The sequence below is a fragment of the Bombina bombina genome, chromosome 5 (genome assembly GCF_027579735.1).
Source record: "Bombina bombina isolate aBomBom1 chromosome 5, aBomBom1.pri, whole genome shotgun sequence".
In the NCBI taxonomy this organism is placed as follows: domain Eukaryota; kingdom Metazoa; phylum Chordata; class Amphibia; order Anura; family Bombinatoridae; genus Bombina; species Bombina bombina.
In genome coordinates, this window is record NC_069503.1 from 775,531,818 (window position 1) to 775,553,038 (window position 21,221).

A 21,221-nucleotide genomic window follows, 5' to 3' on the forward strand; every position below is an offset into this window, starting at 1 on the left:
TAGCAGACACTTTTTGTTGAGGAATGAAAGCTTCAAAACAACAGGTTAGGACTGTACAAGGCTTCTAATGCTGCCTAGAATGAGAACATAACAAGCAGAGCACTTTAACCCCTTGGCTACCAGAGAGGGTTGCAGTGTATTCACTTGTTATGTGCTGTAGGGCATTTTTATAGCCAGGTGGTTAAATTCTGCTTCAGGATGAATGTTTTTGTTCTATAAAGGCCTTGGAGGTGTGGAGGTTATGTGGGACTAGCTGCTCTGCTCTTTATTACAAGCTGCCAATTGTGATTTACAAATTTTACAGCCTTTAGGGCACTTTGACAACAAAGTTTGTAGACTGTAAGGCTTTAAAATGTGTGTAAACCACTCACATGGCATATTTGTTTGTATGTATGTATATGTATGTGTGTATATATATATATATATATATATATATATATATATATATATATATACACCCATCACATAAAAAATTGTTAATCTGTTCTTTTATCAAGTGTGGTATTTTTGTATTGTGGTAAATTGAATTTCTAATTTCTAATTCTAAACACATTTGTTGACCCCTGTATTACATATAATCTACAACATTCCATGTTTTCCTTTGAGAGCAACATCATATTATATTTATATTTCAGAACAAAATAAATGTAAAATCTGTGTGTATTTGTACCAAAATATCAGAGTTCACAAGATTTTTTTCATGTAGTGGAAAAAATACCTACATTTTATGTTTGCTTCCACTGGCTGCACAGGTTGTTGATGAGCTTGCATGCTGCTAGTTTTAATATTGCTATTGTTTACACAAAACTGTGTTTAACTCCAACAAAATGTTAAGCACATAGTCAAAGTCATCTCCAGAAAAGCAATACACTAATGGCTTGTCAATAAACATGTCCTATGAGCCCATCTGGGTCTGCACAGATGTGTATTGCTGTCTCAGAACTGACATTGACTATGTGTTTAACTCTTTTGCAAGAGGCTAACACACTTCTGTGCAAGCACTAGTGCAATATTAAAATGCTCTAGCAAACTGTCACATTTTATGTCCCTTTAAATAGGTTTTTCTTTAGAATATTTTGCATTAAAAGTTTAATATGATTTGTTTTTGTTATACATAATAGAAATTGTATGGCCATTTGAGTCAAATGAATATTGATTTTTGGTGTAGCTTCCATTTCAACAAATATTGCAATTGGTGTGTGTATTTGTGTATCTCCATAAAAGGGAAAATGTAATTTTACATCTAATATTTATTTTTAGTTGTCCTAAATAATAATAAAAAAAAGTCGTCATTTTTTTCTTTTTTTTTTTTGGGGGGGGGGGGTAGGGGGCGCTTCAGGTTTTTGTGCCTACCGGCACCTGAGATGTAAATCCGGCCCTGCCGGCGCTATGGAAATCCCACACTCAAACGTCATTTTTTTATGAGTGCGTAATGGACGTTGCGTTACAGGCTAAAATGTTTGCGGTAAAGCTATACCGCCGCGACTCGTAATATGCGTTCCTGGCAATTCCAGCATAATGGACATTTTTTAAGCGTTAAAAGCCATACCGCAAAACTCATAATCTAGCCGGATGTTATTGTTATTATATATTAGCACACAGAGAGCAGATAAATAATAATATATCATATTTTTTACCTGCTCTGTGTGCTAATATATAATAATAATAACATTATTTAACAAGGGAAATCAAGGGAAGGATCGGAGGGAAATTATACTAGGAGGTCTACTTTGTCATAAGATATATCGTAATCTATTGGTAGATAATTCAGTCAACAACCCAGCAGTACCTGATAACAGTCACACTTTAGGCTTAGATAACCCTCAGTTCCACTCTCCCATATTACCCCAGTAATTTAATTCCCTATATGTATGTAATCAGATACCGATTTAATGATTATCAGGCAAAGAGGTGTTTTTTTTTAATAACTCGGCAGGTTAGCATATTATTGCTGAACCATTTTTTTTTGCCGCCGTTATAATCCAATAATTAAAGGTTAAAGTGAAGGTAAAGTTTTAATAAGCTGAATACACTAATTTATATTTATTTATTCAGCTACTTTTAATATTTCTTCAAAGCCAGTAGTGCACTCTCAGTAAAGTGGTGGTCCTAAGCAAGTCTACAGAGATATGCCAAAGCATACCTACCAACATTTGTGGGTAGGTATCAGGGACTCAGGTGGTCGATGGGGGCCCATTAACAATTTGTGGGTGAAGCTATGTTGAGAGGGTGGGATCATGGTGGGTTAATGGGTGGTAATGTGGGTGTGTCTGGTTAGTCAGCATCCAGATTGAATGATTTAAGAAAAAAAGATTACCAGATGTGTTTTCTACAATGGTCAAAAAAATCTTTTTTAGCCAAAGAAATATATTAAATCTTGTCAGGTATTACTTTTTGTCTTCACATGATAATGAAATACTGCACAAATGTAAATGTATTTTATGAACGTTTGTTGTTTGGAAATATGATAAAAACAAACTTTTCTTTCAATGCAATTCCTTCAAGGGACATTAAACACTTTGAGATAGTAATATAAAAATGATAAATCATATATATAAAAATATATATACTTATTTTTTTGTCCCCTTTTCCTGCAATTCCATTCCGCAATTGTGCTTATTTCACTTCCTGTTAGAAATAAAAGTACAGGACACTGCTCCACACATCTATTGGCTGCACACTCTAGTGACCTATTTATAACTGTCCTTGGCCACAGCAGAGAAGGTAACCTAAGTTACAACATGGCAGCTCCAATTGTTTTATAGACACTAAACACTTATTTTGTCAATATTTAAACAGCTAATGAAACTTTAAAAACGATATCTACATTTATTTCTGACATCTTTTCTTTGAATGCATCATATCTAGCATTTATTTAATGATTAATGTCCCTTTATTCTTCAGGTGACACTTGTATTTTGTAATGTATTATAAACACTCAGCATTTGTGCTCACCTCACCTGTAGGTATAGCTACAACACATTTCCATCAAATACACACAAGTGGTACAGGTATACCTCACTTTACAGCGCTTCACTTTACATCGATTCGCTAATACAGTGCTTTGTGGAGCTGAAGTTCAACCTCCAAGGATTTTGAAACAGTGCTGTAAATCATTGTGAGATTGCGAGAAAAGTGACTGGCACCATTTTGCTATGCTTAGTTCACTCTGTTAACTGCATTGCAGTGCAATCTGTGTCTCAGTGCTATAGTCTGGCAAATTTTATTACTGTAATTGTCACTATTTTACAGGTACAGTATTTATTGAATACTAATTGAATTCTTGCTGTGCTAGTGTTAAACTAAACGTAGCACTATTGCACCCCTTAGTTCAAACATGTTTTTTAAGATCTTAAACACTGAAAAGAAAGCTAAAAACTGCCTTGTTTCACTTTAAGGCGGTTTTCACTTTACAGCGGGGCTCCGGTCCCTAACCCGCTGTATAAGCGGGGTATACCTGTATTATGATGCCTCAATTTTGCTTTATTATAAGGGTCAAATGTTACCATCACTAATAATATCTTAGTATAATTATTATTAGGAGGATGCGTTAGACGTTTGGGAATAATTATTCTTTGGGTTGCCACATTTAGTTCAGGCCAAACCTGAACACTCTTGCGCCTGCCACACATACTAACACGACATTCTCTCACACAAAGACAAACAAGCTCTCACACACATATTCTTTGATTTCGAGTCCCCTTTCGCACGAACTAAAACACTGTCACGACTCGTCAACTTGGCTTCCCGCCGTTTTCGCCTGTGAAGCACGAGCTAATGACGTCATCACTTATAAATGCTTGGACTCGCAAGATCGGGGTTCTGAGAGCATAATATTGTACGGGTAAACGTCAAATAGGCGCCATCGAAATATTGCAAAAACAGCTTCCCCCCCCATTAATATGAAACTCTGAGAGCCCATAAAATACTATAAGAAGCTAAATCTAATAAAACATTTGTTACATAAATAAAAAAAAGAATAACCGGCATTTACCCAGTTTCCCTGTAGCCCACTGCACTTTGTACTCAGGCAATTTGCTTTTTTAACAATGAACTTTGTACAACCCAGCCGCAAACTCCAATCACCCTGACAGTGACAGGCTGACACTGACTGCAGTAGTAGTGCCTGCGTTTGGCGGGCGGAGCCAGCCCAATGCCTGCGTGATGGGGGCGGAGACATTGTTTGACAGACGTGCAAGAAAAGCGGTCATACTGGTTTTCACGCCCATATTGCAGCTCTTTAGTTGCTTGGCGTGCCCCCTCGTTTATTGTGATTGGTGCGTGGTTAGGCTACCGTGAACCAATCATCTGGGAGAATTAGAACAGGGAGGCGAGTTGCACCCAAGAGCCAGGAACTGGAAGCGAAGCGCTCACTGTGTTTGAGCGACCCTGTGCTGTCAGGTAACGTTGTGTGTATACGGCATCTCCACCATGGCAGAAGTCAAGCATTATACCTTAGAGGAAATCCAGCAACACAACACTAGCAAGAGCACCTGGATCATCATTCACAACAAAGTTTACGATGTGACCAAGTTTTTGGAAGAGGTATGCAGAGCACAAATAGGCCCGTACATTGCTAGGAGGGAGAACTTGTGCTAAGTATGAATATGAGCTCGGGGATACGTGTGAACTTGTTTTTTTTTTCTTGAAACAGTAATCAATGAATCCACTGTAAACGCGTATGGGTGTCTTGCTGTGTCAGTCAATAGACTACCATGCTTTGAGATACCTAATGTAAATATTACAATCAAAGATTCAACTGTTGCCCCATCTATGATATTTACCTAACAATAATAGATGCTGTATAATTACATTCAGCAATAAGTGCAATGCGGATGTTGGGTGCTGCTCTTATATGCTATATTTTAATGTGAAATTACATAAAGTTACTAAACTAACATGACACTGAATCTTGATTATCATCATCTACATAAAACAAAAAAATAATTGTAACCTGGCGATGGTCATATATGCTGTCCCAAAGGATCTTTAGTGAGACATTCTTCTACAAAATGCGTGTATCATGTAAATGAAAGGGCAACGGGTAAAGATGCTGAAATGGTTAATAAAAAGTATTTTGCGTTGTAATTGAAACTAAGAGAAAATGCAGCAAGTACCTTTGGTATATGATACCTGTCACTGGCTGACATGGACAACTCCCACAAAAAGTTTAATCAAGCACTAGAATATCCATTATATATATATATATATATATATATATATAATTTAAATGTCATTTTTTTGTCCTTTTAAAGATCAGTTTAACATTACGTAGTCTACATTTAATAAGTAGATATACAGGCATTTTAATCTGACATTAAAAATGCATTCATGCACTTTGACATAAGTGCCTCACTGTTCTTATAATACATTGTAACAATAGGTGGGAAAATCAATTTCTGATGATGGAGTTATTGGGGGCAAAAAGTGGATAGTATTGCTGCTTTGTTTTATTTAAAGGGTCATTATAATAACATTATATGCTCCCCCACAAATGTTTTAAACACATAGCTAAAACAGTGTTCGCCACAGAAAATTTTGCCAGCTGGGTGGCATTATGAAGCAGCCAGGTGTTGTAAAAATTGAACATTTTAAATAATTTTAGCTTAATATTGGTTAAAATGTTTTTATCAGGTGCACCTGATTAAAAAGGTCCAGGGGAGAACACTGGTAAAGTATAGTTTGAGAGCTTTGCAAAACTCCTGATTCTGAGCACAAACTGTCGCTGAGCTAATAAGCATCACTTGTTGCACAACCCAGCTGTGTAACATGCGCTGCTGATTGGCACAGTTTTTAGCTTGGGACCTACAATTCTCTGTGGCTCCTGGGAGGTAATTCACCTATATGTTCAACCAGCTTTGCGTCCGTTAAACATATAGCTTTGCAGGGTAGATGGTGATAAAATTACATGCTCTAAATCAAGGTTCTTCAAACTTTTCTTCCAAGACCCAGTGCCATGATACCACATACCTTCGCAACCCTATTTTTATGCTTGGTCTGAACACTTCAGAAAGAATATACAAGATTAAAATAAAAGACTTTATCTCTAGACCTCACTAAATAATAAATGCATCTAGGATTTTTTTTTCTCATTAAATGGCCCTTAAATGGAAGAGATTTATTTTCTGGCTTTGGAAATGCTCCTTTCTTTCCTGCTTCTGTGGAGAGGATGGACTTGAGAAAACCCTTGGACTCTAGGTACCCACTATTGTAGATTCTTTTATTGGTATTATATGGCAATTATTTTCCAGGCATCTAATATTTTGTACTTAATAGTTGTCTGTTTAGGATTTGTGTTGGCCTGGATACCAATTTTGCTGCCCTGCCCTTATTTTATATTATATTTGCTTGTATTTTTCACTGCTGAGAAGTGATTAATCACTTTATTTTAATTTTTTTACCTAACAATGCCTTTTTCTTTTATTTCAATCACATAAGCAGCATTGATTGTACCTTCATGTCAATCATATTGGTAATTAAATAATTTGTATCGCCAGGCTAGAGCAAACTTTGACAAATATGTTTAAAACATAGGCACCAGCCGAATACGGACTTCTACTATGGACCCAGATTAAGAAATATAAGGATACTTTGTCTCTATGGCTTATCAAGTTCTGACTAGAGGATAGTATGTAACTGGCACTTACTAATGCATTTACATCTCCAAAGTAAGGCTGGGCGATATGGGGGGGGGGGGGGAATCTTTTTACTTTTTTTTTTTTTTTTTTTTTTTTTTTTTTTTGCGATTTTCTTATAAATTACTATAACAACTTAATTTTTCATTAAAACATTTATTTATAAGTGCAACACAATTTTTATATATATATATATATATATATATATATTCAAATTACCTAAATAAAAGTGTATCTAGATAAATTAATTTAATATGCTTATGGCAGCCTATATATTAAGGAACAGAAAAGTAAATAGGCAATAACAATATTAAAAATAATGGAACTGCCACAAAAAGACAAATGGGTGTTCATTTGAAAGCAACCCAGTTCTATGGTGATTCAAAATAAAGATATATCAAGCCTACATGAAGATACTGGAGTTTAGCAAATTACTCCAGAAGGAGAAACCACTCTAAGTAGGCCTTGTACCTAACTGAGCAAGTAACAACAGTTATATCGCTGATAGACATGACTCTATCTGATCCAACATTTAACATTACTATGGTACAGGACCATGAATAATCCCTACGCCGCCCCAGCCTGTGGCCTCTTCTAGCCTGAAGTAGGGCTGCTAAACCTTATAGGCAAACGTGCTAGCTGGTGGATAAACTCACTACCAGATGTGTAAAATACCGGCCCGACACCTAATACATGTCGCACTCCCTTGCTTACCCTCTGGCTGCTTTCAAGGTTTTGATCAGCTTCTTGATTTTCATATCTCCATGTTCCTATCTGCAGCACTCGGGTCGTCCGCCATCTTCTCTCCTCCTGCTCTCTCTACAGCTACGCTGTGCAGACAAACGGTTAGTCAGGCGATACCAGCTGCAACACGCACTATTAGATGTAGATTCCCTCCAAGCAAGCAGCAGCCTTTACCTGTGCCCTATCGCCAGCTTCTCTACCGCTCCCTCTGTCAGGTCTCAATGGAGGCGGCTCAGGCTCGGGGCTGAACTGTACTGTGAAGTCAGGATCAGACTGATATGCTTCAGGAAAGTTCTTCTCTGTGAAAGGCACATGTTGAGCAAAAACAGGCTGCTTCTTGGGTGGTAACTAGCCATAGAACAAGCTATTATGCTATTGTTCCCAGGTTGCGCGCTTCTCTCTTTATTTATGCACATTTTTATATGTAACTGGAGGAGTGGATAGATATTAAAATTGCTTATATTTGGGTGATAATTTGAAGTTACTCATACTAGTGGTGTGAAAAAAGTAAGAATGCTTTAAAAAAAAAAAAAAAAATAGTTTTTGTTTTTTTGTCAATTAACAAAATGCAGAGAGAGTGAACAGAAGAAAAGTCTAAATCAAATCAATATTTGGTGTGACCACCCTTTGCCTTAGAAAGAGCATCAATTCTTCTAGGTGCACGTGCACACTTTTTATTAAGCAACTCAACGTGTAGGTTGTTCCAAACATCTAACCATAGCTCTTCTGTTTTAGGCAGCCTCAGTTGCTTTTTTCTCTTCTTGTAATACCATACATACACTGTATTGGTGGTCAGGCATGGGCATTCGGATTATTCTTTATGATTCGAATGCAGAAGAAGGCAGCCACTTGCGGAATTCTGCACTTTTCCAAAGCCACATTTATTCTTGTGAAACATACTAAGATCGGTGCAAATCCAGATCTTAGTGTATTTCACTTTAACCCTTTGGCTGCTAAGCCATTTCCCACCTGGGGGCTAAGCTAGTTTTGAGCTTTTTGTTGCCGTTCACGTCTAAACACTTTTAGAAGTAAAGTTTGTGTGAATAAACTATATACAGGTAGCCCTTAGTTTACGCCGGGGTTAGGTTCCAGAAGGAATGGTTGTAAATCAAAACTGTTGTAAATTGAAACCCAGTTTATAATGTAAGTCAATGGGAAGTGAGGGAGTTAGGTTCCAGGCCCCTCTCAAAATTGTCATAAGTAACACCTAATACATTATTTTTAAAGCTTTGAAATGAAGACTTTAAATGCTAAACAGCATTATAAACCTAATAAAATAATTACACAACACAGAATATATAATTAAATTAAGTTAAATTAACAAACATTTGCTAAACAGCATTATAAACCTAATAAAACAATCACACACACAGACTTAACTTGCATTTTTCTGCAAACAGTTATTTCTATGCATTCCAATCTGTACTGATTTATAAACAGGAAGATCTTGTTCCTTTGAAATCTGCTCGATAGCTCAGGTCTGGTTAAACTAATTAATTTCAGCTTGCTTGGCTTTGCTGCAACACAAGCGGACAGCTCCACCTACTAGCTATTTTAATCAATGCACTGCTTCTCAATGCTTTTAAATAGCAGTCACATGACTGGAAAAAAGGTTGTTATTCTGAAACGGTGTAAAACGAGGGCCACCTGTATTTGTTTTTTTCAGCAGACCTAGCAGATTTCAAATATACCATTATATGTGTATGTCTCAACAGGTTTTAAAAATAAAGCATAAAATATGAAAAAAGTGTATTTTTGTACTCCACAATCAATACAAATTAGTTTGTAATTTTATTTTTCTAAACTCTATCAACAAAACTTGTGTTGCTAAATATTTGCAGTAGGTAACCGGTCTAAAATAAGCAGAAATTAAGAACATTTCACTGTGTTTTTCTACTGTTTTATTGCCGACGTGTCAATTTGATAGACCTTAATAAAAAGCATCTTTAAATTTTAATGTATTGTTGCCAGCAATTAAACAGCTCTAGCTGCCCGGGAAATTAAGATATGACAACAAAACTATATATTTTTAGAATCTACACCCCCAGCTGCATCACACTTGTAAAAAAAATAAAAAATTAAACAAAGCGACATGTTCATTTATGTCTTACGCACTCCAAATTTGTGCTAGCAATACATGCAGCCCCTGATTTGATGCACCAAGTGGTGTACTTTCCAAAACTGTCTAACTTGTATACTGTATCTCTAATTCCCAGGTGGCTACAACTTTTAAACTGCAGACATAGCTACCTTAAAACACTTTAAACATATAGGGGTTATATATGCAATTAAACAGTTTTATCTACCTCATTAATTGACTAACCTAATCTAAATTATTTTATGTTTAAAAATATAACACTCTTTTGCACTACCCACACAAGCATTACAGGCACTCACACTGGTTGAATTAGCACATGGATACCCAAGTGAGCAGTAACGCCACTTCAAGGCTTCAACCCTTGCTACTGACCATTCACACACCTTTCATGTCTGATTCACTCACAGAAGCACCCACCCCTACATACATCAAGACTTTCATCCCTACTTCTGACCATACACACACCTTTTTTGTATCTTTATTCACTCACAGAAACACAACCCCTACCACTGGCCAGTTGCACACCTTTCTATCTCCCTTCATACGTACCTTTTGCTAGGGGCAACTCAATCACTGGGCTGGTCAGGCGTAAGCCTCAACCAGGGCACTGGGCTGGTCAGGCGTAAGCCTCAACCAGGGCACTGGGCTGGTCAGGCGTAAGCCTCAACCAGGGCACTGGGCTGGTCAGGCGTAAGCCTCAACCAGGGACATGTATCTGCATTTCAGAGCCTCCTGGGGTTGTGAGGGTATGCAACTAGTATATTTCCATAGTATGATAAATACGGAAGAATTCTGGCATGCATAGCCCTGGTTTAGAGGGGCAGCCTGGATAGTAGTAACTGATGTCTTTACGACGTCCATGCTGACTGCACACTCTACACCTTCTACTAGGGAAAGTGTTGGGGGTTTTTTGTTTGTTTTTTTCTTCTCAGTAGCTGGTATATACTAAGCAAAGTGACGGCCAGGCAGCCTTGCATTCTCCTTACTTGGCCCAGTTACTGGAATATCCCCTGAGGAGAGAATGCTTTTAATAATAGATTCCTGAAATTTCAGGAAATGTAGCCCTCTTCCTTGGGTGGCCTGATACAGGACAAATGCATTGACAGTTGTATCAAGTGGACTGCCAGTTTCTTATACCATGTATATGCTTTGCGAGAAGCAGAGTATGGTTCAAGCATCTGGTCAGTCTTATCTACCCCTCCCATATGCTGATTGTAATCCAGGACACATATGGGTTTCATAGTTGGCGTGTTCTGCCACCTGACATAAACAGGTGATGTGCTCTCATCATGTATAGTTGTGAGAAGATGCACATCCTTGTCTGTAAATTTCACAGCTAGCAGCTCATCAGAGTGCAACTCGGAGGTCTCTCCTCTCTTTTGCTTTCTGAACACGTGAGTCGGAAAGTCTTTGCGATTGTCACGGATTGTGCCGCACGCAATAGTGCCCTTGCTATATAAAAAGTTAAATAATGGCACACCAGTGTAAAAGTTATCCACATATACATTGTAACCTTTATTAAATATTGGGTGGAGTAAGTCCCACATTATTTTTTCACTGGCAGCAAAGGGGTGCTAGAACAGAATCCTTGCCAGTGTATACCCTTAAACGATAGGTGTATCCACTAGAGCTCTCGCACAGCTTATACAGCAAGAAGAGGCCTTATTTTAAACAATCGGTCATGTTCTGGGTTGTCCCGTGGCAGAGCATTTGCATTATTATTATAATGCAAAAACTTGAGCAGTAACATATATCTGTCCCCGCTCATTGTAGCAGGGAACATAGGGGCCATCTGAGTAGACTGCTTTGACCAATATGAGGCTATGCTTGGCTTTTGCACAATCCCCATTAGCAGAGTGAGGCCCCAGAATTTCTTCATCTCTTGCAAATTGGTTGCAGTCCATCGATGTGCTCTGGCATAGCGGGTATTTTGAAAATACACATTTGTCTGCTGAACAATAAATTCTAAGAACTCATCATCCACAAACAACTGAAAGTAGTTGATGGGTTCAAAATGTGCAGTGCCCACCAAGAGGCCAGAATTGCCAGTAAATTGAGGCAACACTGGCTGAACCATATTAGGGGAGGTCCAGTTGTAGCTTGGAACAGGCCTGCCCATGGCTTCCACAGTATGCTGTGCGGCCACTGCAGATGTTGTTGCAACATCGCCCATGCCCCTGACTCCCACAGTATGCTGTGTGGCCACTGCAGATGTTGCAACATCCCCTATGCCCATGACACCCACAGTATGCTGTGGGGCCAATGCGGATGTTGTTGCCATCCCTCTGCCACGGGAAATGACAGCTCTGAACTGTCTGCGGCGACGCCGTGGCTCAGTTGCTTCATCTGTCTTACTTGAACTGTCACTATATGATGAGAGCCCAGGGAAAAAGTCGCTGATAGAATTTTCTGCAGCAGATGTGTCATCAGAGAAGGAATCAGAGTCTAAGTTCATAAGAATCTCAGCTGCTTCCTCGGCACTCATCATACGCTTAGCCATAATTCTCTTAACAAAAATAAAGATATTTTCAAAGAAATGATGCTGCTAGAAATAAAAGATATACATTTTTGCTGCAAACAATAAGCTTTTTGCAGCAAAAATGAAAGGATTTTAGACTATGGGGAGAGCTGAGCAAAGAGGATGCTTACTCACCTAACACACAGGCCAAAAGACTGATAATAAAAATATTATTAATTTTTCATAAAAAAGCATCCCTTTACCATTGGTAATTTGTAACCACATGATATAGGTGATCGTGAGATTACAAATAGAATACCAGGAGCCATATTGGAAAAGGGTATGTGACATTTTATAGCTAAGTAATCACTGCATTTACACTGATTACTACAGTGATCATTTAGTTAGAATATATAAACTAATACATTTTTTTTAAAAGATATTAGTTAATTTTTAGAAAATATATTTTGGGGGTCTCTAAGCAGTTTTGATTTTTTTATGAGCCCCTAAAGACCACCATTTTTTATTTTTTTTACAACATTTAGTTTATTAACTTTTTTATTTGTTCTTGCAGATGCTACATGCTATATACCATTGGACAGGTTAGGCGATTACCTTTCCAACGCTGGGTCCTGAGATAAAGGCTTCTAAGCAGCATGCCCCCATCTCCCTATAACTGACAATTGTCAATAAAGTTGCGCGGTGACATCATTACGCGTGACACCCCGGCGATGCTTGTCACTATGCAGGCCAGATCGCTGGGGTAGGAGCCAGTGGAAGCCCCCAGATCTCCCTCAAAGTGGGAGAGTGCTAGCGACGGCTCTGAGCCGTCGTTAGCACCTGACAGACAATTTGCGACGGCTCGGAGCGTCGTTAGCACTCAATGGGGTTAATGTGTATTCTGAAAAGAGCAAAAGGCCACAAGTGTCTGTCCACCTTCTTCCTTTAAAGAGATACTAAACCCATTTTTTTTTCTTTCACGATTCAGATAGAGCATGCAATTTTAAGCAGCTTTCTAATTTACTCCTATAATAAATTTTTCTTCGTTCTCTTGCTATCATTATTTGAAAAACTAGGGAGCCATCTAATTTTTGTTTCAGTACACTGGACAGCACTTGTTTATTGGTGCTGTCCAATCAGCAAGGAAAACCCAGGTTGTGAACCAAAAATGGGCCATCTTCTAAACTTACATTCTTGCTTTTCAAATAAAGAAGCAAGAGAATGAAGAAAAATTGATAATAGGAGTAAATTAGAAAGTTACTTAAAATTGCATGCTCTATTTGAATCATGAAAGAAAAAGGCTTTTTAATGTCAAGGGAATAATGGACACTAAAGTCAAAATTAACCCTTTCCGGTCCTATGTTGGAATATATTCGACAAAGGGTTTTACCACTTGCGCTCCAAATGTCGGATATATTCCGACATGTTCCCTCCTAGGGTGCCAAAGTTCCCAGTGACAGAGAGAATCCACCACCAGGTAGGGTCGAGAAGGGGAAAAGCTCCGGGTCCTTTCCCGCCCGCTTGGTTCCCCCAATTTGGCGGACTCTCCGCGGGGTGATCTGTCCACGTGCGCTTCTACAGAGTCTGGCCTGGGTTTACATGCAACTTGGGTTGTTCTGCTTGCCCCCCGGCTTCCTGCAGCAGTCCCAGTGCCTGCGGGCGTCCATATATTACCAGTGATCTGTGCACAGCGCCACAGCTAGGATAAATGTGGCACTGATCCCTGCTACAAGACGCCCGCATGCACCGGAACCACTGCAGGAAGCCGGGGGGCAAGCGGGACAACACAAGTTGCATGTTAATCTGAGCTAGGAGGGCTAGGGCGGCCAGGGCCAGGCAGATGGTGATGCACTTATAAAAAAATAATAGTTATAAGACCGGAAAGGGTTAAACTTTCATGATTCAGATAGAGCATGGAAGAAAAAAAATACTTTCCAAATTACTTCCCCTTTTTTTTTTTTTTTTTTTTTTTTTTTTAGAATGTGCATATATACACAGCTATAGGAGCCTTCATCCTCAAGGGGTGGAGAAGTGCCCGATTTAAAAAAAAATAATGATGATGATGAGTAAATAATTAGTGGCTATATTAGAGCGATATCCTAAATCTATCTGCAATTGTTTCTTGAGTATAAAAGTTGGACAAGCCTGGATTTTTGTGTAGCAGATAGGTTTAAGACTTTCCAGTTTTATTATTTGGATGATGCTATAGTTTTAAAAGGTCAAGAGAGAAAGGTAATATAATGAAATAAAGGAGGCACCATGGGGGAAAGGTATATTGGCATAGACCAGTGGATTATATGACACTTGAGGGGTGCCCAATGCATACTATTTTCAAGAGATAGTATATATTTTTTTTTTTTTTTTGCTGTTGTTTATTTGTGGGCACCAATTTGTTCCATGCATCTTTCATTGTTATGGTGTGAGGAATATTTCTAGAAAACAGCTCCCTGGTTTCTTGGATCAGCCAAATCCCTTTTTATGTTAAGGGGTTTTAACAAAACCTGAAAAATCACTCCTTTCTCCATTGTGAAACAAGAGCCCTTAAAAATTACACATTTTTATTGTTTGCATGTGTTAATATTAAAGTGAATGTAAACTTAAAGGGTCATGATACCCAAATGTTTAAACACTTGAAAGTGATGCAGTATAGCTGTGAAAAGCTTACTAGAAAATATCACCTGAACATCTCTATGTAAAAAAGATATTTTACCTCAAAATTTCCTAAGAATTAAAACCCCATTGTAAAGGAATTTAAGAAGCAAATCAGTATGTCTGTCCCGGGACAGGCAAGGGAGTGAGCTTCGTGCACACTCATGTTGTTTCCCTATTCAGTTTAAGGAAGTTTACCATGAAATCTCATGAGAGTTAAGTCAAATCTCATGAGATCACAGTAAAAGAGTTCATGACCTCAGCACTGTTGATGCTGATTGGCTACAGTTCATTTCTTCATTTTTTTACCTGAAGCTGGACAGCAGCTGAAGTATAACTTTTTACACAGAACTTACTCTGCTGAGCTGAGGAAATTGTTGGTAAAATATCTTCCTTTTTTACATAAAGATGCTCAGGTGATATTTTCCTGTCGGCTTTTAACAGTTATACTGCATCAGTTTCAAGTGATTTAGCATATGAGCATTGTGACAGACCCCTCTGTCAGTACTGGAAGGGTTAACTCTGTTCAGCTTTGAGAAACTATTTTCTGAAAACAGGTTTGCTGACATCAGCTATTGTTTACTGTAATTACGTTTAAGAGATAAGCGTTCACATTGTTTAATCAGACTGCCAGGTGTCAAGAAGGACTCCCTTGTTTTCTTGTGTTTAATTGTTTAGATGGTTAAGTAATGTAATTCTATTGTATCCTGTAAAAGGGCGTCTTCCCTCTATCTAATGTACTATACTCTTCCAATCCCCCACCTAGGGAGTGTCAACCAGGTGGTAGACCTGCATAAATACTGGGCATATAGCCCTCAATAAAACACATTCTGTTTTACCCTCAAGATGGAGCTTGGTCTCATGTTTGGGGGGGAATTAACTGGGTTTGTGTGTTGCTGATCCCGTATTCAGGGCATCTTTCATCTGGTATTAACCCTTGATATCCGGGTTATACCATAACAATTGGTGGCAAGCGACGGGATGGTTCTCATCGCCAAGAAGAGCAACTACACATCCGGACCTAATGGGAATACCATATGAAAGGCTGAAAAGAGCCACCCTTAAAGACCTGCTAGAACAACGGGGCCGACAAGCCAGTAACCTCAGGAAGAGGGAGATTATTACAATACTGACCAAGATGGACGGAGTACCAGGGCCCGAAGGAACCAATGAGCCCAGCATATCAGACAGAACCCCGAAGAAGCAAGCTTTGACCGGGCGGTTAAAATAAGACTGGCACATTATGGCCCCAACCCGTCTGCCGAAATTATCGACCGGGTCATAGCAGCTGTGGAGGCCAACCTACTTCGCCAAAGCGGCGCTGCAGCAGCCCAAGTCACCACAACCCCAGTGGAAAAAAGAAAAGTACATTTTTGCAGCTTTTAAAAACTTCCTGGAAACAGAAGGAGAGATTGATGGGTACCTACACAAGGTACCCGCAGAGGACTGGGTCACGATATTATATGGCCGGGCCAGCGAGGCTTTTCGGGCCATTCCGGATGAGGAAGTCAGGGATTATAATGCTGTAAAAGAGGAGCTGCTCTCCAGGTATGCGAATACACCGGAGGCATACAGGAGGCGGTTCAGAGACACTGTTAAACTAGCTGGAGATTCCTACGTTGAGTGGGCATGTAAGGTGCACCGTACAGCAGCTCACTGGATGGCGGGGTGCCAAGCCGTATCTGGGGAAGAGGTGCTACAGCTATTCCTATTGGAACATTGCTTTGACAAGTTATCAGCAGGAGTTAGAGAGTGGGTTTGGGACCGTAAACCCTCCACCCTGCATGAAGCTGCTCGCCTGGCAGATGAGTATACGGATGCCCGCAACACTGCTACCACTAAGCCCCCTGCCAGAGTGGAGTACCGACCCACAGTCGCCCCAACAGCTACCAGTTACCAACCCCCGGCGCACCGCTCTACCACACCGCCTCCAGCCACGAACTATCCTCTGACAGCCCGGTTCAACTCACGGGACTACTCAAAACCTATTTGGTGCTTTGGATGTAAGCAACTAGGGCACAAAAGACCATAGTGTCCCCTAAACACAGCGAACCAAGCACAGTCCTGGAGGAGACCCGCCGGCGGAAACCCACATAACCCTCAGCCTGCTGCCCACTGCGTAGAGGAGGAAGAATGCTGGGGCATCCTACATGAAGCAGATCCCGTGCAAGCTGCCCACCGGGATAACCAACAACAACACCGGCAACTGGTTAAAGTGAATGGGAAGGAGGTCAGTAGTCTACGAGATACTGGTGCTACCATGACCTTGCTCCAAAAGAACTTGGTGTCCGAGAACCAGCACACTGTAGACACACTGGCTGTGAGGGTAGCAGGGGGCGCTGTGTTCCGCCTACCTGCTGCCCGGGTACATTTGGATTGGGGAGTGGGCGCTAGACATGTGAATGTGGGGGTCATGAAGGACTTACCAGCTGATGTTCTCCTTGGAAATGACTTGGCCCCCTTTGTTTCTGCCTATGCTCCCATGGGTCCCGCCGATGTTAACCCTGTGACTACCCGTGCCCAGATCCGTGCCGCCGAGACCAACCCACCTGCTGCTAAGCTCCAGGATGCTGAGCTCAGTAAATCTCTATCTGCTATTGATACGTGAAAGTCCAGTTACAACGCGCTGATGGAGAAGAGTCAAGTAGAGGATGAAATGGTCACGTTAAACAATCGCGTAACAGTGCTAGCGGGAGAGAAGAGGAGTGCAGAGGAAAAAGCGTTTAGAACGGGAATCTCTGCTAGACAAGCTGCACCGACAGACCCCAGAAAACACCAGCTTCAGAGAGGAACCTGAAACAGTAAAGACAAACTTAGCGACACTAGAGGAAAAGCTGACGCTGGCTCATAGTGAGGTGCAGCAACTCAAGGGCACCCTATGTCAGTATGAAAAGCTTGTGGATACCTATAAAGAGCAGGTACAAAAAACTCGTAAAGAAGCCAATGAGATTTGTCTCCACCTGGAAAGAAGCGTCTCTGAAAACAAAAACTTGACGGACTGTTTAGCTCTGGTCTGGGCACTGAAGAAGTTGAACCCTTATTTATACGGACAGGAATTCTCTCTCATAACGGGAATGCAGATGGATTGTCCCGGCAAACTGACATTCCTACCACCTCCTAGTCCTGTCATCCCCAAGTTGACCTGCCAAAGGGTCAAGCCGGGTCTGCCGCAGTATCCCTCCAGGAGGGAGCCGTGTGACAGACCCCTCTGTCAGTACTGGAAGGGTTAACTTTGTTCAGCTTTGAGAAACTATTTCTGAAAACAGGTTTCCTGACATCAGCTATTGTTTACTGTAATTAAGTTTAAGTGATAAGCGTTCACATTGTTTAATCAGACTGCCAGGTGTCAAGAAGGACTCCCTTGTTTTCTTGTGTTTAATTGTTTATTTGGTTAAGTAATGTAATTCTATTGTATCCTGTAAAAGGGCGTCTTCCCTCTATCTAATGTACTATACTCTTCCAATCCCCCACCTAGGTAGTGTCAACCAGGTGGGAGACCTGCATAAATACTGGGCATATAGCCCTCAATAAAATGCATTCTGTTTTACCCTCAAGATGGAGCTTGGTCTCGTGTTTGGGGGGGAATTAACTGGGTTTGTGTGTTGCTGATCCCGTATTCAGGGCATCTTTCATCTGGTATTAACCCTTGATATCCGGGTTATACCATAAAAGCATTATGTCCCTTTAAGACTAGTGCCCCACGGCATTGGATAGACTTTTAAAAATTAGCCATAGTTTTTAATTCATCAATTTTTTTTTTATATGTATGTATTTTGTCAAATTTTTACCGGTGTGGTAAGTGCAGCTCTCCCGTCCACCATTTTATCTAATTGATTGACAGATGACGATTCTTAAAAGAACTAATGCTCGTTTCCACCGGGCCGTGACGTTTATGCAAAGGGGGTGAACGCCTTGGGGGGGGGGGGGGAGACAAGGAATATTTCTTAAGAATCGTCGCCTGTCTATCAGTTAGACAATATGGTGGGCAGGAGAGCTGCGCTTATCGTAGCAGCGGTAAAAACGTAAATATTTTACAAAATACATACATATAAAAATTTGATGAATTAAACCATGGCTAATTTTTAAGTCTATCCAATGCCGTGGGGCACTAGTCTTAAGTTTACATTCACTTTAATATTTAAGTGAATCACCAATAAAACTACAAAATGTGAATGAAATGAACGCTGTGCTCAGTTTTAGTGAGAATTCTAAAGCCACCATATATAACTTCCAGATATAAAATGCATATTGCACTCGGGGTACATCATATATGGCCACAAGACCAGGTGCTTTATAACTGAATCATAATAATATTTTTCAGTCTAATGACCACAACTATAATTGGTCACCCTCTCCTTTTGCTATCAAAATGTTTTAAGACAAGACAACAATGAATTGTTTGTGAAACGTACACTGCAATGAGGAGTTACCTTTTTTTTTTTTTCCTCCCTTTTTTTTTTTTTTTTTTTTTATTCATTCAAAACATCATAATGTTGGGTTTGTTTTGGTGGATTTTCTTATTGTTGATTCTTATCCACCCTGCTAGTACCTGAAAACCTGAGGAACAATTCAACTTTTTTTTTTTTTTTTTTTTTTATTCATTCAAAACATCATAATGTTGGGTTTGTTTTGGTGGTTTTTGTGTTTAGCTGTAATTTTCCTCTTACTCATTTACTGTACCCACACATACTTATATACCTTTTTTTTTTTTTTTTTTTTTTTTTTACTCGCCATTATATGGACTTTCTAAAGATACCATTATTTTCATCATATCTTATTTTTTACTATAAAAAAATTAAAAAATATGATAAAAAAAATATGATAAAAAAAATGGAAAAAAACACACTTTTTCTAACTTTGACCCCCAAAATCAGTTACACATCTACAACCACCAAAAACACCCATGCTAATTAGTTTCTAAATTTTGTCCTGAGTTTAGAAATGCCCAATGTTTACATGTTCTTTGCTTTTTTTGCAAGTTATAGGGCAATAAATACAAGCAGCACTTTGCTATTTCCAAACCACTTTGGGCGCACTCAGTTTTTTTTTTTTTAGAAGCAAATTAGTTATTTATTGATCGTGTCACAAAAACATAGTCGACATTTCGGCCCTCAGTTGGGCCTTCATCAGGACATTAACAGTCTGAAAAAAAACAAAACTAATATATTATATGCTAATGTGAAAAACCAACAGTATCACCCATCACCAACCTATACATACAAAGAAGACATCACAAAGTATTGATCTAGGCCCATTTTGATATATTTCATGCCACCATTTCACCACCAAATGCGATCAATTAAAAAAAATTGTTCACTTTTTCACAAAGTTTAGGTTTCTCACTGAAATTCTTTACAAACAGCTTGTGCAATTATTGCACAAATGGTTGTAAATGCTTCTCTGGGATCCCCTTTGTTCAGAAATAGCAGACATATATGGCTTTGGCGTTGCTTTTTGGTAATTAGAAGGCCGCTAAATGCTGCTGCACACCACACAAGAATTATGCCCAGCAGTGAAGGGGTTAATTAGGTAGCTTGTAGGGAGCTTGCATGGTTAATTTTAGCTTCCAGAGCTTCAAACCCCAGAGGACGTGCCAGGAACATCCTTGGTGGTTAAGGGTGTTTTTTTGTTGGACGTTCCTGGCACGTCCTTGGTCGTTAAGGGGTTGAAGGGACACTGAACCCAATTTTTTTTTCTTTTGTGATTCATATAGAGCATGCAATTTTAAGCAACTTTCTAATTTACTCCTATTAATTTTTCTTCGTTCTTTTGCTATCTTTATTTGAAAAAGAAGGCATCTAAGCTAAGGAGCCAGACAATTTTTGGTTCAGGACCACGGACAGCACTTGTTTATTGGTGCTGTCCATTTAGCAAGGACAACCCAGTTTGTTCACAAAAAATGGGCCGGCATCTAAACTTACATACTTGCTTTTCAAATAAAGATACCAAGAGAATGAAGAAAATTTGATAATAGGAGTAAATTAGAAAGTTGCTTAATATTGCATGCTCTATCTGAATCACAAAAGAAAACAATTGGGTTCAGTGTCCCTTTAAAGTGATGGTAACTTTATCACTTCTAGATTGTGCCAACCATAATTTTTGTTAGTTATCAAGCAAAACCTTTAATTTATTTTACTTTTTTTATCCTTTTATATTTTGTAGCAAGACATTTTATTCTTACTTTGTATTGTCTTTTCCTCTGCCCCCTTAATTGTCTTCTAGAGAGCAGTCCAACCCGCTATCCATGTAACCTTCAATGGGCTTGACTAAATGAGTGTGGTACCATATGGCACATAAGTGGATTGGATGATCCAATAAATCTTCCTAAAAAAAAAAAATCCTTCCCAGTGGACCAACGGGTGATCTTAAAAGCAATGATACAATTTAGCACAGATTTAAACCTTTTAATGAATGGATTGTAAAACAAAAGTGCATTTGCACTTATTTTGTGGCGAACATTAAAAATATTTAATAAGGTTTGCTTCAGTTTACCATCACTTAAAGGGATATGAAACCCAATCTTTTTTTTCTTTCATGATTTAGATAGAGCATACAATTTTAAGCAACTTTCCAATTTATTTATCATCTATTTTGCTTCATTATCTTAATTTGTGAGGTCTTTTTTGTTTTAAGTATA

The 21,221-nt window shown here is 39.2% G+C and overlaps 1 protein-coding gene across 1 annotated transcript in view; it reads left to right on the plus strand.

Annotated features, from left to right (window-relative positions):
* The first annotated feature begins 4,335 nt into the window (after positions 1 to 4,335).
* The window catches only part of LOC128660820 (cytochrome b5), a 130,060-nt gene continuing 113,174 nt past the window's right edge, over positions 4,336 to 21,221 (plus strand). Inside the window, exon 1 of the mRNA XM_053714865.1 lies at positions 4,336 to 4,545. Within this exon, the coding sequence (XP_053570840.1) occupies positions 4,432 to 4,545 (114 nt within the window). The 5' untranslated portion in view covers positions 4,336 to 4,431. The remainder of the gene's footprint in view (positions 4,546 to 21,221) is intronic.